The sequence below is a fragment of the Oncorhynchus mykiss genome, chromosome 17 (genome assembly GCF_057628025.1).
Source record: "Oncorhynchus mykiss isolate SJ-2025 chromosome 17, ASM5762802v1, whole genome shotgun sequence".
In the NCBI taxonomy this organism is placed as follows: Eukaryota; Metazoa; Chordata; class Actinopteri; order Salmoniformes; family Salmonidae; genus Oncorhynchus; species Oncorhynchus mykiss.
Window position 1 is genome coordinate 19,129,599 of NC_143038.1, and position 18,158 is coordinate 19,147,756.

The window sequence follows — 18,158 nt, forward strand, 5'->3', positions numbered from 1 at the left end:
AGTTGTTGTGAAATTGTTAGATTACTTGTTAGATATTAATGCATGGTCGGAACTAGAAGCACAAGCATTTCGCTACACTCGCATTAACATCTGCTAACCATGTGTATGTGACCAATAGCATTTGATTTGATTTATAAATTAAGTCTGGTTAGTTAGAGACTGAAGCATTCACTGTACTCGCACCATATTGATCGAATCAATGAAAACAATCTTATGATAAACAACGTTTATTATACAGTTTTCATTAGGTTCACGGATTAGAGTGTTACTTAATGGCAATGCTACATAATAAGTAAAATATATATTCAAGGTATACTTAAGCAATAAGGCACGAGGGGGTGTGGTATATGGCCAATATACCACGGCTAAGGGCTGTTATTAAGCAAGACGCAATGCGGAGTGCCTGGATACAGCCCTTAGCCGTGGTATATTGGCCATATACCGCAAACCCCCGAGGGGCCTTATTGCTATTATAAACTGGTTATCAACGTAATTAGAGCAGTAAAATCTATGTTTTGTCATACCTGATATACCACGGCTGTCAGCCAAACTGCATTCAGGGCTCGAACCACCCAGTTTAGCAAGCATTGATTCCAAAAGATGGAGTATTTCAGTTAAAAAACTAAAACAATAATGACTGAAATCATAGAGTCAACATTTTCATAACAGCTTTGAAATGCTTACAGCAGTGTTAGGCAACTAGATTCAGCTGTGGCCCGATTTTTGTCAGAGTGAATGGTCGGGGGGGAAGGAAAATAATAATAACTTGCACTGCAAATTGACCACTACTAAGCCCAAAAATACATTGCATTTCAAAATAACAATAATTTCATAGCTTGATTACATTGAGACACAATCACATGCCTCTTTTTTTATTTGTAGAAATACAGATTCTATATTTTTTTTTTGCTGAATTCTTCGTCTTTTTTTTCTAAAAACTTTGGTGTGTCAAAAAAACATAAAAACATTTGGGGGCTGCTTGATTGCTTACAGCATGTCACAAAATCCATGTGACTGTGAAATTGATACTTTCAGTAAAATAAAATTAATATATCCTGTAAACACATATAAGTCCCCCCCCCCCCTCTCAAAAAAAATGTAAGCTTGCATGGGTTGCAAAATACAAGTGCCATGAAGTATCGCTCTGTCTGTAGTCATTTTTCAGAACTCTTTCTAATACTTATTTGTTTCTGTTTTGCTCCAAATAACTATGTTTAAGCATGCTGTGCGCTAACAGTGATGGTAATACCTTGAGTGAGACAACATTCAAAAATACATTCACAAGCATATTTTGTGTTCAGAATAGCTCTTTCAAACGTGGCCTGTAACAAAGGTTGTAAAAAAAATCCATAAAAGACATCCAAGGCATTTGAGAAGTATACTCTTTGGAAAATAATTGAATGTAAATAAGCAAGCAAGGCAGCGTAGATGTGAAAATATGTAACAAACAAAACAAACAGGATATTTCTTGATATTTTTGTGGAGATGATAATTGTTGAAAATGTGTATTCTTCCCTGCAGTAAATTGTGTTGCCAGTTGAACCTAGGAAATATAATTGCTTTGCGTCTTCTGGGTCTTTTCGTTTAGAATGACAGGAGTGAAGATATGTCACCAGGACATTTACAAGGCAGTTGCTGAAAAGATCATTTTATCTCACGCAAGTCTGCATTTTAAAAGGGTTTGAAGGTAGCTCTCTATTTGATGATTCATTTAATAATTTATGGAGTAATTTAATCTCTGGATAAACCTATTTAGATCCAGTTGCAGAATGTATCTGTTCAATCATTGTGTATCCACAATACAGAGTGTGAATACAAAATGTCTGCTGTCAGTAATTCATACGTGTGTACCTTTGCCATCAATATTTGTCTAGATATTCTGATCGGCACTGGAGAAAATGGAGGGAAAACAGCAGCAAAAATATTGGCAGAGCGAAGTTTGACTAAAATAATCATAAAGTAAAAGTAAAACATTACACATACATTCTTAAATGTTTTTGCCTTGGAAAGGACAATAACGGAACACAATTATTATTTTTTTAAATTATATGTTGAAATATCAATGGATAAAGGGGCTTTTCAAAGGATAAAACAGTTTGTTAAATGCCCCCATTTGGCTTAAATCAAATATCATGTCAAAGCCTGTGAGTAAGGCTTTTGCAAAAAATATGAAATGTTAATTAAATAACATGCCTGAATATTTTGTTAACATTTCTATCATCATGAAATGATATTATATACTTTCATAAAAATGTGATGCAATCAACAAAATATAAAGCGTTCATCTAACTATAGCTGTTGTAATTTTATGTTAGTGAATTCTGTTAATGTTTCCAGTTGTGTCATATTATGGATGTAGTTGGCAAATAGTGCATTTGAATACTATTTGGCAAACAGCTGCAAGGTGTTTGTGCTTGCAAATGCAGCTTGTTTTCCAAAAACCTCACACATTTGTCTTACAGCAAATGAATAAACAAATAAATATAATTACAATTATGTGATATAAAAAAAATCAATAAAATACATCTTTACAGATCATAAAGACCAAACAAAATGTCCCAATATTGGTTGTACTCCACCACTTGCCAAAGAAAGCATCTCTGTGGATATCACAAATATAATATTGTGGGTATCGAATATGTACAATCTCTATAGTGAGTAGTGTAATGTGAACATCGTCATTGCGTTTGTGCCTTGTGCACATTTATGCAAAGAAGCCTTAAAGGGTTGTGTACCACAATTACTGCTAAAATAGTGCACATAGAACTGGTTATCACATGTCCCTATATCCAATAGGGTTTATGGACACGAGCCATAATGTTGACTATAAAATTACATTCCTTTGAAATAAACATATTTAGCTGATCAACCATAAAGCAAAACATGTAATCTGTTATCCACTGTAAATAACTAAGTAATTTGGGATGTAAATACAATACATGACAAGTTAGATGAAATTGGGAATCTCTTATGCCACAAAAAACTATCAAATGCAACAAAAGAATATGGATGTCATAGTTTTGAACAAATTCAAGTGCCTTCTTTAAATCTGTAACCATCTCAATGATAATATAAGGTTGGCAATTAATATGCATTCCGTTCCCGAGTAAAAGATCAAAACAATCACTGACAGACTTAACCTTGAGTTAATGAGTGTGCGAATACTTGAGAACAAATGTATGTGCTTTAAGTCAAGTTGCCGCAAACATTCCCAGCATGAAAAACTACAGGCGCTTTCTCAGCAAAAACCGTTGGAGCGTGGTCTGATAACCTTTTTTCTCACTCTCTGCTGCCGTCATTCAAGAGGAGCCAGGTTTTTCAGTTCTCACAAGTACCAATGGTGGTAACACCTAGCATATTGGGCAGTCAACTCTGAATTCTAAGGCAGAGTGACCATTTATATGAGCAGTTCCAGTTTCGGCCTACTTGGATCCTGACCACCCTCTGCCCCCGTAAGCGCCTTCCCCGGTGGCAGAGTGGGGCGAGGGGGCACAGAGGTCCGAGTCAGTGTCGGATTCACCTTCTGCGATGTAGGGCCTTACTTTGGCGCAGCGGGCTACAACACTGAAGTAGCTGTTGTTCAGGAAGTCCAGATTTTCCTTGGACTGGGAGATGCTGAAGCCGCTGAACGAGCGCTCGAGTTCCTCGTGGTCCACCGAGGGGATAGAGATGGACGTGTCACTGTCTGCCTTGCCCTCTCTATACCCCTCACCACTGCCACCACCGCTGTTGCGGTGGGACCCCCGATTGCTCCCACTGTGGCCTCCAGATGAGCGCTCATGGGCCGGTGGAGGAGGGATGCGGACCAGGGAGGGATCGCCTACGGGGGAGGGGGAGTTGTCCTGGCTGCGCTGGTGTACCTCGCTGATGGGGTGCTGCTGCCAGGAGGTGGAGGGGGGGCAGTGTCCCCCTAGGCCGGAACAGGCTGGTGGGGGGTCAAAGTTCTTCTGTCCGGCCGAGCTGTTGGAGCGGATAATTTTGGTGATGGAGCCACTCTTCGCCATGTGGTCCACTGGGCTGTGGTAGGGCGGTGCCGGGTCGGGCTCTTTGGACCCAAAGTAGGCGTCAGTCTCCGACTGGGGGATGCCCATGCGCTGGATGTAGATGTTCACCAAGAAGTCCAGCTTTCTTTCCATTGACATGACCTGCCCAGAAGGAAAGACACCATGACATGATGGAGAATTGGAAAGCCCAAGGGACAGACATTGACACAGTCAATACTGCCATTAATTGCTAAATAGAATACCTTACCTTTTTCTCCACTTTCCCCAAACGCCCCATCATGCTTGGGTCCTCCTCAACCCCCCCGTCTGTGGTTCCTTTGGGACGGTCTTTATCTGTGATCGGAGTACCTCGACCAACAATCTGGTCAACTCTACCGGTTCAAAACACAAAACGGGAAATGTCTAGAATAAAGCCAATAGAGTTGAATAAAACCTGTTTGAAATTGACACAGCCGGCAACATTTTTTTAAAATCAACCTTCAAAAGTTATCTCCACAATTGTAAAGAAAAAGGATGTATATAACCCCAGACATTCTCTGACCCTATTGCAATAGGTAGATGAGTGCAGGTTTAGAGAGGAGAGCACCACACACTCAGGTATATCTCTCACCTGCCTAGCGCTGAGCACAGTGGGAGTGGGAGTAGGATGGGCACATGCATGTGATGGCATACGGAGAGATGCAGGAGGAGGACCCAGGGCCTTACAGGGTGCAGGGTTAGGGTCATCTTTTCTTTCAACTACTCATCATTGCCATTCATTGGCTCTTGAACCCAGCAAGACAATACAGCAATACATTACTTTACGTTTGTATGCCTACTTAAAGCTGTTATAAGAATGACATAATACCTGTCTTAAGTGGGTATTACAGGTTCTAACAAAGGACGTAACACCCTATGAAGTTGCCAGGGATGGTGATATAGTTGCCACAGACGGTCTGCTTTATAACATTGTTATGCCAGTTGTCAGAAGTGTAAAACAAGTTGTCACAATCAGTCATGACAAGGGATCTATGACTGCTATGACAAAGGTTCTGTACGCGTTCTGAAAGTAAAGTGTGAATCGAATGTTTACACTTCAAGGGAAGGTTGTTTCAAGTAAAGTGTCACTGAAAAATTGCTTGGACATATTGGATCAGCTATACTTATTGCCCTAAAGCACAGCCTGGTCTCAGACTAGAAGTAACATAGTAAATGTAAATCCGGGATACTCAAATATGAATAGATTCAGGAAACTAGGCGTATGTCGCAAGTCATGACTTAACACGAGAGTCGTTTGAGCATAATTATTATTTTTTTAAATCAAAATGTGTTTTTCTTGACAGAAATGCGAACTTTCATGTGCCTTAATAACAAACTTGTATGTCATCTGTAAATATGAATACAATTGTTAAATTACAAACCTTTTTGGTTAAGCCACAGAAAAAGTTAGCAACCTTCCCACTAGCCATGATTGGCTGAGATAATGCGTGGGCTGGACATGTCGAGAGAGGAGTTTGGATTGGTCTGCCATAGAAGCTCGTCAGTCTGGGTTGGTAATTCTCTCGAACGCAACTTTTAAAAAATGTATTGTGTGCAGCTGCATAAGTGTGGCTCTCCACTTTCTGGAGGATCATATTTTTAAATCAGTGGAATTCGAGTATGATAGCGAAAGAGATGGAGGAAACACCTGTCTCCAGATTTCATCTTCAAACTAAGGGCAACCGTGGCATGGCATTCCTGACAGGGAGACGCATCCATGCACAATGATGTATACAGGTAAGATAGTCTAGCGATAGCTAGCTAACATGAAATGTTCAGATATTACACGTTTTCTAATTTTGACAGAAAGGGGTTTAATTTAGAGCTAACATTAGCTGGCTGGCTCCCTAGCTGATGTTATTATTTTTTTCCCAGAGACGCTTGCTGTTCTAGTTAGAGCCTAATGTGAGCTAGCTAACATTGAATATGGTTAGTTATCTTCCAGCACTGTGGCATTGTTGTTTGACTAGCTAACGTTAGCTGGCTGGCTCGTTAGTTAACGTTTTGTGAGGTGTGTGAACTTACACTTTGTTTACCTAACTAGGTACATTGTTTACCTAGCTAGCAAGCTATATGTCTTAAGCTAAAGTGTACTGTTAGCTAGCTAGCTAACGTTAGCTGGCTGGCTCCCTAGCTGACATTCTTTTCCCAGATCTGTGTGCTGTTCTAGTTAGAGCCTAATGTTAGCTAGCTAACATTGAACATGGTTGGTTAGCTCCCAGCACTGTGGCATTGTTGGCACTGTTTGTTGTTAAACTAGCTAACGTTAATACTTTTTAGATACTTTGCAACTATTTACATTTTAGTTAACCCTTCCCCTAAGCCTAACCCTGACCCTTTTAGCTAACCCTAATTTTAACCCTTGAACCTAACTCCTAACTACTAAACTTAACCCTAACCTCTAGCCTAGCTAACATTAGTCAGGTAGCTAATGTAGCTACAACAAATTGGAATTGGTAACATGTAAGTTTGCAAATTCGTAACATATTGTACATTTAGCAAATTGTAACACATAAAACAAATTGTCATTTGCAACATATCATACGAAATGGATGATGCACATCCACAGATTAATACATACCAGACAAACGTAACATATTATACTAAACGGAGTGTTTCGGATTTACATACAGAATAATACTAAATGCTCTGAGACCAGGTTGTAAAGCACCATGAACCGTATAAAAACCATCCATAACATCTATGCAAGATTGAAAACTGACTGAGGCCTATTTATAAGACAGTTGGCACTGAACTAGACATTTTAAACATCTGAATAAGAGAGCAATATCCTAGAAAAAAAAATATTCACAGAACGGCTCCATGGTCAGGCAAAACATGCTTACCAATTTTGCAAACATCCGAATCGGCCAAGATTAGAAAAATATGCAACTTCTAAAATGTTGATTGTGCATCATGTGGCATGCTTCAATACACTTCATGCCAACATGCATCCAAAACCGAAGAATTTACTGTATTGTTCATAGGCACCTCACAGGTCATAGGCTGTAAATGAATTTTGCTATCTTTACATATAAGCCCTTCACATTGTCAATGTGTTGCAGGCAATATCAATTAATCAAATGTATTTATAAAGAAATGTTTACATCTGCAGCGCAACCCTTTTTTGCTCGGCTACATGACTTGACTACTTACCCATGAGCTTCACTTCTCCTATGTCCTACAGGAGCATTTACCATATTCTTAACTATTGGATAAACCATGTTAGTCTTCTTTTACTTTAATTGTACTTTCCATTAATTCTCTAGTACGATTGTCACAGTATAGTGCAAGAAAAATAGGAATTTTACGTGTTCGATACACCGAGTGCACAAAACATCAGGAACATCTGCTCTTTCCATGACAGACTGACCAGGTGAATCCAGGTGGAAACTATGTCCCCTTATTGATGTCACTTGTTAAATCCACTTCAAATCAGTGTAGATGAAGGGTTAAAAAATTATTGTTAAGTCTTGAGACAATTGACACATGGATTGTGTATGTGTGCCATTCAGAGGGTAAATGGGCAAGACTAAAGATTGAAGTGCCTTTGAACATTGTATGCTAGTAGGTGCCAGGCGCACCGGTTTGAGTGTGTGAAGAACTGCAATGCTGCTGGGTTTTTCAAACTCAACAGTTTCCCGTGTGTATCAAGAATGGTCCACTACCCAAAGGACATCCAGCCAACTTAACACAACTGTGGGAAACATTGGAGTCAACATCAGCTTTCTACACCTTGTATAGTTCATGCCCTAACGAATTGGGCTGTTCTGAAGGTAAAAGCAGGTGCAACTCAATTTTAGGAAAGTGTTCCTAATGTTTTGTACATTCAGTGTATGTGTATACACACGTATATAAAGCTGATCAGCACTCAAAGGGTGTCAAAGAGACTATGAATCACTGAGTTTGAGTGATTATTTGCTGAGAATAACTGAATAATTGCTGCAAGATGCTTGCTACTTTGATCAAGTCACTGCATCACATTGCGATATAGACACAACTAGTCACACGCTGTCACAGTAGGCCGAGACAAAAAAAGGTTTCTCGCTGCTTGTCAAGAGAATCGATAATGAACTAAGGGATAAGCTCTTGATGAGAGAGATGTAGTCTGGTGAGGCCTAACCTAGGAGAGTTTTTTGGTGACTCTTTGGGTCCATCAGTTGAATACTTCTTATGGCGGGGAGTTGAGGGTCCAGGGGGACCAACAATCATATCTATCCTGGCAAAGTGAATAGAGAAGACACCAGCACAATGCAGGATGACGGCGCAACAAGGACCAGTCCGACAGGCACACATCAAATGAACGAAACCAAAACAACAGAACCAGGAGACAAAAGACAAGGACAAATAAGTGAAAATATATTCCAGACATATTTGCCAATAGTAAAACAGCAAATTGCTGTTTTCATTTGGTAAATTAAATTGGCCACTATACTGTAGTTGTATGATATGACAGTGAAGCCATCATATTAAGAAAGTGAGGAGATTTTAAAGTATTTTTTTTTCATCTTCTAAGTAGGAATATATTTACATATATGTGGTACCATTTGTAAACTCACAACATATATTGTACTTATTTGACAACGATGCCCCTGAGATGAGACTGAATGCTCAAGATCTCGCCTTGTGTTATCCATGGTGGACAGACACTTACTATTGTTGTATAATGCGTATAGACGTTGAATTCAGATTCAATGCGTTCTGACCTTTGGGGGAACAAAACTCACAACTCCATAATTGCAACCACAAAAAAAATTCTGGGTTCAACAAAAAAAATTCTGGGTTCACACCTCATGGAAAATGAGCTTGGTCATGGTTATCAGGGTTGTGTCTCTGGATATTGGACCCTTTATGGTAAGTCTCTTAACATCATAAAATATGCATGAAGCAGGTCAGGCCAAATGCTAATTGGCTTGATAAGAGTTGTATTAACATGCATACGGGACAGTTAGAAAGAAACAGACTACATCAACGTTTCATTGAAATAACCACTTATCGTCACTGAATCGTCATCTGTATCATCATCCGTGAGTTGATCTTTTCTTGTAATTATTTGAGGTACAGTAGCCTATCCAGTGATGTGGGTGGGACTCAGGAATATCATGAATTATCAATCATCCAATGATTCCAGCCAACAGGGGCTGTTGTTTGCTCACGCCATTAACAACATGCCATTTGGTTTAGGAATATTTGATTGACAGACTATCATAACATAGTCAACAATAGGTTTAAGGAATTGAATTTAGCTATGAATTGTGTGACAGCAAAGCATGGCACTGACTCAAGTATAATTATTTTAGGTTGTTATTATAAAAAGAGAATGTGTTCTCAGTAACTTACCTGGTTAAGTAAAAGTAACAGTATTTGATTTGGCCCCTGAATCTTTTTTTTTATTGTTGGACATAAAAGACAGTAAAAACACCAGAAAAGTGATTTCATTTTGGAAATCTGTTTCAAAGTATTCCCACGCATCATACAGTACATGTGATTGTCTACACATTTTTTTGTAATTACACTACTGTTCAAAAAAGTTGGGGTCACTTAGAAATGTCCTTATTTTTAAATGAAAAGCAAAAAAAACTTGTCCATTAAAATTACATCAACTTGATCAGAAATACAGTGTAGACATTGTTAATGTCCTAAATCCCTATTGCAGCTGGAAACGGAAGATTCTTTATGGAATATCTACATAGGCGTACAGAGGCCCATTTTCAGCAACCATCACTCCTGTGTTCCAATGGCATGCTGTGTTAGCTAATCCAAGTTTATCATTTTAAAAGGCTAACTGATCATCAGAAAACCATTTTGCAATTATGTTAGCACAGCTGAAAACTGTGCTGGCCTTCTTTAGACTAGTTGAGTATCTGGAGCATCAGCATTTGTGGTTTCGATTACAGGCTCAAAATGGTCAGAAACAACATCAGTCTATTCTTGTTCTGAGAAATGAATGCTATTCCATGTGATAAATTGCCAAGAAACTGAAGATCTCGTACAACACTGTGTACTACCCCCTTCACAGAACAGCGCAAAAAATGGCTCTAACCAGAATAGAAAGAGGAGTGGGAGGCCCTGGTGCACAACTGAGCAAGAGGACAAGTACATTAGAGTGTCTAGTTTGAGAAACAGATGCCTCACATGTCCTAAACTGGCAGCTTCCTTAAATAGTACCTGCAAAACACCAGTCTCAACGTAAACAGTGTAGAGGCGACGGGATGCTTGTCATGTTGTCTTGTCTCTGTCCTTTCCCTTCACCCTGTCTCCCTCTGCTGGTCGTTGTTATGTTACCTTTTCTCCCCCTCTTTTCCCCAGCTGTGCCTTGTCTCCTCCTAATTACCCATTCACCCCGTTCCCCACCTGTTCCCTTTTTCCCTCTGATTAGGTCCCTATATCTGTCTCTGTTTCTGCTCCTGTCCTTGTCGGATTCTTGTTTGTTTGTGTCATTCATGCCTGAACCAGACTGTCGTCATGTTTGCTGTAACCTTGTCCTGTCCTGTCGGAATCTGCCGGTCCATCTGAGCCTACCTGTGTGTGGTAATTAAAGAAGCTCTGTTTAAGTTGATTCGCTTTTGGGTCCTCATTCACGCACCGTAACAGAAGAATCCGACCAAGAATGGACCCAGCGACTTCGGATCCTCTCCACTCAGCCGTCGAGATCCAGGGAGCGATGCTAGGCAGACACAAGCAGGAATTGTCTGCTGCTCGACATGCCGTTGAGACCCTGGCCACCCAAGTCTCCAACCTCACAGAACAGGTTCACCATCTCCGCCTCGATCCACCGGCCACTTCCAGGGCTTTCGAATCTCCGGAGCCCAGAATCAATAACCCGCCGTGTTACTCTGGGGAGCCCACTGAATGCCGCTCGTTCCTCACCCAGTGTGATATTGTGTTTTCTCTCCAGCCCAACACTTACTCCAGGAGCACTGCTCGTGTCGCCTACGTCATATCTCTCCTTACTGGACGGGCTCGTGAGTGGGGCACGGCAATCTGGGAGGCAAGGGCTGAGTGTATTAACCAGTATCAAGACTTTAAGGAGGAGATGATACGGGTTTTTGATCGATCTGTTTTTGGGGAGGAGGCTTCCAGGGCCCTGTCTTCCCTATGTCAAGGCAATCGATCCATAACAGACTACTCTATTGAGTTTCGCACTCTTGCTGTCTCCAGTGGCTGGAACGAGCCGGCCTTGCTCGCTCGTCTTCTGGAGGGTTTCCGCGCAGAGGTAAAGGATGAGATTCTCTCCCGGGAGGTTCCTTCCAGCGTGGATTCCTTGATTGAACTCGCTATTCGCATTGAGCGACGGGTTGATCTTCGTCACCGAGCTCGTGGAAAGGAGCTCGCGCTCTCCGTCGCCTCCCTCTCCGCATCACTACCATCTTCCTCTGCCGGCTCGGGTGCTGAGCCCATGCAGCTGGGAGGTATCCGCATCTCGACTAAGGAGAGGGAACGGAGAATCACCAACCGCCTCTGTCTCTATTGCGGTTCCGCTGGTCATTTTGCCACTTCATGTCCAGTAAAAGGCCAGAGCTCGTCAGTAAGCGGAGGGCTACTGGTGAGCGCTACTACTCCTGTCTCTCCTTCAAGATCCTGCACTACCTTGTCGGTCCATCTACGCTGGACCGGTTCGTCAGCTTCCTGCAGTGCCTTAATAGACTCTGGGGCGGAGGGCTGTTTTATGGACGAGACCTGGGCTCGGGAACATGACATTCCTCTCAGACAGTTAAAGGAGCCCACGGCCTTGTTCGCCCTGGATGGTAGTCCTCTCCCCAGGATTCAGCGTGAGACGCTACCTTTAACCCTCACTGTTTCTGGTAATCATAGTGAAACCATTTCTTTTTTAATTTTTCGTTCACCTTTTACACCTGTTGTTTTGGGCCATCCCTGGCTAGTTTGTCATAATCCTTCCATTAATTGGTCTAGTAATTCTATCCTCTCCTGGAACGTCTCTTGTCATGTGAAATGTTTAATGTCTGCTATCCCTCCTGTTTCCTCTGTCTCTTCTTCACAGGAGGAGCCTGGTGATTTGACAGGGGTGCCGGAGGAATATCACGATCTGCGCACGGTGTTCAGTCGGTCCAGGGCCACCTCTCTTCCTCCACACCGGTCGTATGATTGTAGTATTGATCTCCTTCCGGGAACCACCCCCCCCCGGGGTAGACTATACTCTCTGTCGGCTCCCGAACGTAAGGCTCTCGAAGATTATTTGTCTGTAGCTCTTGACGCCGGTACCATAGTCCCCTCCTCCTCTCCCGCCGGAGCGGGGTTTTTTTTTGTCAAGAAGAAGGACGGGTCTCTGCGCCCCTGCATAGATTATCGAGGGCTGAATGACATAACAGTGAAGAATCGTTATCCGCTTCCTCTTATGTCTTCAGCCTTCGAGATCCTGCAGGGAGCCAGGTTTTTCACTAAGTTGGACCTTCGTAACGCTTACCATCTCGTGCGCATCAGGGAGGGGGACGAGTGGAAGACGGCGTTTAACACTCCGTTAGGGCACTTTGAATACCGGGTTCTTCCTTTCGGCCTCGCTAACGCTCCAGCTGTCTTTCAGGCATTAGTCAATGATGTCCTGAGAGACATGCTGAACATCTTTGTTTTCGTTTACCTTGACGATATCCTGATTTTTTCACCGTCACTCCAGATTCATGTTCAGCACGTTCGACGTGTCCTCCAGCGCCTTTTAGAGAATTGTCTTTTCGTGAAGGCTGAGAAGTGCACTTTTCATGCCTCCTCCGTCACATTTCTCGGTTCTGTTATTTCCGCTGAAGGCATTAAGATGGATCCCGCTAAGGTCCAAGCTGTCATTGATTGGCCCGTCCCTAAGTCACGCGTCGAGCTGCAGCGCTTTCTCGGCTTCGCGAACTTCTATCGTCGTTTCATCCGTAATTTCGGTCAGGTGGCAGCTCCTCTCACAGCCCTTACTTCTGTCAAGACGTGCTTTAAGTGGTCCGTTTCCGCCCAGGGAGCTTTTGATCTCCTCAAGAATCGTTTTACATCCGCTCCTATCCTTGTTACACCTGACGTCTCTAGACAGTTCGTTGTCGAGGTTGACGCGTCAGAGGTGGGAGTGGGAGCCATCCTTTCTCAGCGCTCCCTCTCTGACGACAAGGTCCACCCATGCGCGTATTTTTCTCATCGCCTGTCGCCGTCGGAACGTAACTATGATGTGGGTAACCGCGAACTGCTCGCCATCCGGTTAGCCCTAGGCGAATGGCGACAGTGGTTGGAGGGGGCGACCGTTCCTTTTGTCGTTTGGACTGACCATAGGAACCTTGAGTACATCCGTTCTGCCAAACGACTTAATGCGCGTCAGGCGCGTTGGGCGCTGTTTTTCGCTCGTTTCGAGTTCGTGATTTCTTATCGTCCGGGCTCTAAGAACACCAAGCCTGATGCTTTGTCTCGTCTCTTCAGTTCTTCAGTAGCCTCCACTGACCCCGAGGGGATTCTCCCTGAGGGGCGTGTTGTCGGGTTGACTGTCTGGGGAATTGAGAGGCAGGTAAAGCAAGCACTCACTCAAACTCCGTCGCCGCGCGCTTGTCCTAGGAACCTTCTTTTCGTTCCCGTTCCTACTCGTCTGGCCGTTCTTCAGTGGGCTCACTCTGCCAAGTTAGCCGGTCACCCTGGCGTTCGGGGTACGCTTGCTTCCATTCGCCAGCGTTTCTGGTGGCCCACCCGGGAGCATGACACGCGTCGTTTCGTGGCTGCTTGTTCGGTCTGCGCGCAGACTAAGTCCGGTAACTCTCCTCCTGCCGGCCGTCTCAGGCCGCTTCCTATTCCCTCTCGACCGTGGTCTCACATCGCCTTAGATTTTGTCACCGGACTGCCTTCGTCAGCGGGGAAGACTGTTATTCTTACGGTTGTCGATAGGTTCTCTAAGGCGGCTCATTTCATTCCCCTTGCTAAGCTTCCTTCTGCTAAAGAGACGGCACAAATCATCATCGAGAATGTTTTCAGAATTCATGGCCTTCCGTCAGACGTCGTTTCGGACAGAGGTCCGCAATTCACGTCTCAATTTTGGAGGGAGTTTTGCCGTTTGATTGGGGCTTCCGTCAGTCTCTCTTCCGGCTTTCACCCCCAGTCTAACGGTCAAGCAGAACGGGCCAATCAGACTATTGGTCGCATCTTACGCAGTCTTTCTTTTCGCAACCCTGCGTCTTGGTCAGAACAGCTCCCCTGGGCAGAATACGCCCACAACTCGCTTCCTTCGTCTGCGACCGGGCTATCTCCTTTTCAGAGTAGCCTCGGGTACCAGCCTCCGTTGTTCTCATCTCAGTTCGCCGAGTCCAGCGTCCCCTCCGCTCAGGCTTTTGTCCAACGTTGCGAGCGCACCTGGAAGAGGGTCAGGTCTGCACTTTGCCGTTATAGGGCGCAGACTGTGAGAGCTGCTAATAAGCGTAGAACGAAGAGCCCTAGATATTGTCGCGGTCAGAGAGTTTGGCTCTCCACTCAGAACCTTCCCCTTAAGACGGCTTCTCGCAAGTTGACCCCGCGGTTCATTGGTCCATTCCGTATCTCTCAAATCATTAACCCTGTCGCAGTGCGACTTCTTCTGCCGCGATATCTTCGTCGCGTCCACCCGGTCTTCCATGTCTCCTGTGTCAAGCCCGTTCTTCGCGCCCCCGCTCGTCTTCCCCCCCCCCCCCCATCCTTGTCGAGGGCGCACCCATCTACAGGGTCCGTAGGATTTTGGACATGCGTCCTCGGGGCCGTGGTCATCAGTACCTAGTAGATTGGGAGGGGTACGGTCCTGAGGAGAGGAGTTGGGTTCCCTCTCGGGACGTGCTGGACCGTGCGCTGATCGATGATTTCCTCCGTTGCCGCCAGGCTTCCTCCTCGAGTGCGCCAGGAGGCGCTCGGTGAGTGGGGGGGTACTGTCATGTTGTCTTGTCTCTGTCCTTTCCCTTCACCCTGTCTCCCTCTGCTGGTCGTTGTTATGTTACCTTTTCTCCCCCTCTTTTCCCCAGCTGTGCCTTGTCTCCTCCTAATTACCCATTCACCCCGTTCCCCACCTGTTCCCTTTTTCCCTCTGATTAGGTCCCTATATCTGTCTCTGTTTCTGCTCCTGTCCTTGTCGGATTCTTGTTTGTTTGTGTCATTCATGCCTGAACCAGACTGTCGTCATGTTTGCTGTAACCTTGTCCTGTCCTGTCGGAATCTGCCGGTCCATCTGAGCCTACCTGTGTGTGGTAATTAAAGAAGCTCTGTTTAAGTTGATTCGCTTTTGGGTCCTCATTCACGCACCGTAACAATGCTGGCCTTTGGGATGCTGATCATGGTCTCTGATTATTCTGACACTGTCTTTAAGGCCCTCGATTAGATCAATGCAATCAGTGATCGATATAGAGGGGGACTGGAGGACCTTCATGGTAAAATCACTGATATCACATAACTTCGCAAATTCTTCAACATCCTTTTAAAATGTTTAACAGTGAGCTTTGTTTGGACATTTAGCTAACAAGCTAACGGTGAGTAGCCTACACAGTGTAGCCTAGCCTACACAGCGATAGCTACTGTTTACTGCATATTGTATCAGTGCGAAGTGAACCCACCCATTATTTTGAAATTGATAAGATTATAGTATTTTTTAACAACTTCCTTTTACTGTTTTTTTCCATGTAAATAATCAAGCATAATTCAAATTCAATACATAGCCCTAAAATAAATAGATTTTAAGTACAGCACTAGATTTTATGAAAGAAGTCCTTGCGTGTCCTGAAAGGCATCTGCCAAATACAATTTAGTATTATTATTGTCAATACATATCCCTTTTTGTTTCCCCACCCCTATCCCACTGCTGTGCATGTTTAGGCTAGTGCTTGACTTGGACTGAAATAGGTGTCTGTACCGTTTATATTTAGGTGCAGAAACTCCTCAATACTTTTGAGCTAATATTCTATAGGAGGTGCAAGAAGTCAAGCAGAAGAACAAGGTACTCAGTTCCGGTGAGCTCCTGGTAAAAAATACAAATAACACTGACAAGTAGAGCAAAATAATTTATATGTTTTATATATATTTTCTTTGCTTAATCTGATTGGTTGGGCCTTTGCCCACCCACGCCCACGCCCCTGTGGAACACTCAGGAACACTCAAAACCTCTGGCAAAGCCATTCTGGTGTGTCTTTAGCATTCAAATCAAATCAAATGTTATTGGTCCCCTTCACGTGTTTTAGCGATGTTATTGCAGGTGTAGCCAAATGCTTGTGGAACTGACAGTATTTTAACTATTTGAGGATATGAAATACACAGACAATCATAATTGCAGTCAAAATAGTACCGGCACCTATTTCAGTCCAATTGACTGAAAGTAGCAAAGTAAGGTAAAAAGTTAGAAGAAAACCCACCGTAGTCTTCTGAAAACCTAACCCTGGGATAGAGTTAAAATAGCAGGACAATTACACATATTTTAATGCCAAACCTTTGAATGGCTTTCCATGAGGTATTGATTGTTCGTGAGTGGTTCAGTCTGAGTTCTGACTTAAATCTGCTTGAAAATCGGAGACATGGTTTGAATATTGCTGTCCATCAATGATTCCCATCTAAATGTACTGAGCTTGAGCAATTTTGATGTACTGTGAAGGTTGGTAGAATCTTTTCAAAATGATTCACAGTTGCAATGGTTTCAAAAGGTGCTTCCACCCAGTATTACCCCTGCGGTGTGAAGACATACACAATCAATACAGGTCTCAGAGTGAGATAGGAAATAAGAGACAGAGAATAGGAGGGAGGGTATCTTGCCTGGACTGGAGATTTTTGATGCGGGCCAGCATGTCCAAGTGGCCGGCTGAATACTGCTCTATGACATCCATCACGTCATACGGCCGCAGGCTCTCTTTGAACTTCCTCTTGGAGACCATGAACCTCATAATGCTGAGGAGAGAGACGTTTGCGATATGAACACAACCTCAATAGGATATTTTAATGGGACATTTCATCGATCATTATATTGGGTTGGGGACAACTATGTGGGCCATGAGATACAGTGCCTTGCGAAAGTATTCGGCCCCCTTGAACTTTGCGACCTTTTGCCACATTTCAGGCTTCAAACATAAAGATATAAAACTGTATTTTTTTGTGAAGAATCAACAACAAGTGGGACACAATCATGAAGTGGAACTACATTTATTGGATATTTCAAACTTTTTTAACAAAACAAAAACTGAAAAATTGGGCGTGCAAAATTATTCAGCCCCTTTACTTTCAGTGCAGCAAACTCTCTCCAGAAGTTCAATGAGGATCTCTGAATGATCCAATGTTGACCTAAATGACTAATGATGATAAATACAATCCACCTGTGTGTAATCTAGTCTCCGTATAAATGCACCTGCACTGTGATAGTCTCAGAGGTCCGTTAAAAGCGCAGAGAGCATCATGAAGAACAAGGAACACACCAGGCAGGTCGAGATACTGTTGTGAAGAAGTTTAAAGCCGGATTTGGATACAAAAAGATTTCCCAAGCTTTAAACATCCCAAGGAGCACTGTGCAAGCGATAATATTGAAATGGAAGGAGTATCAGACCACTGCAAATCTACCAAGACCTGGCCGTCCCTCTAAACGTTCAGCTCATACAAGGAGAAGACTGATCAGAGATGCAGCCAAGAGGCCCATGATCACTCTGGATGAACTGCAGAGATCTACAGCTGAGGTGGGAGACTCTGTCCATAGGACAACAATCAGTCGTATATTGCACAAATCTGGCCTTTATGGAAGAGTGGCAAGAAGAAAGCCATTTCTTAAAGCTATCCATAAAAAGTGTTGTTTAAAGTTTGCCACAAGCCACCTGGGAGACACACCAAACATGTGGAAGAAGGTGCTCTGGTCAGATGAAACCAAAATTGAACTTTTTGGCAACAATGCAAAACGTTATGTTTGGCGTAAAAGCAACACAGCTGAACACACCATCCCCACTGTCAAACATGGTGGTGGCAGCATCATGGTTTGGGCCTGATTTTCTTCAGCAGGGACAGGGAAGATGGTTAAAATTGATGGGAAGATGGATGGAGCCAAATACAGGACCATTCTGGAAGAAAACCTGATGGAGTCTGCAAAAGACCTGAGACTGGGACGGAGATTTATCTTCCAACAAGACAATGATCCAAAACATAAAGCAAAATCTACAATGGAATGGTTCAAAAATAAACATATCC

General features: G+C 43.3%; 1 protein-coding gene across 5 annotated transcripts in view; it reads right to left on the reverse strand.

The window, feature by feature from the left end:
- Positions 1 to 211: 211 nt before the first annotated feature.
- LOC110493908 (potassium voltage-gated channel subfamily KQT member 2) overlaps positions 212 to 18,158 on the reverse strand; it is an 86,781-nt gene continuing 68,834 nt past the window's right edge. For 4 of the 5 annotated variants that reach the window (XM_036949899.2, XM_036949902.2, XM_036949900.2 and 1 more), the window contains 3 exons: positions 16,749 to 16,880; positions 4,252 to 4,375; positions 212 to 4,145 (listed from right to left, as the gene is read on the reverse strand). In XM_036949899.2, coding sequence (XP_036805794.2) covers positions 3,423 to 4,145; positions 4,252 to 4,375; positions 16,749 to 16,880 — 979 coding nt within the window. In that variant the 3' untranslated portion in view covers positions 212 to 3,422. Of the gene's footprint in view, positions 4,146 to 4,251; positions 4,376 to 8,145; positions 8,242 to 16,748; positions 16,881 to 18,158 lie in introns of all 5 variants that reach the window. The other variant, XM_090205016.1, reaches the window with a different exon arrangement.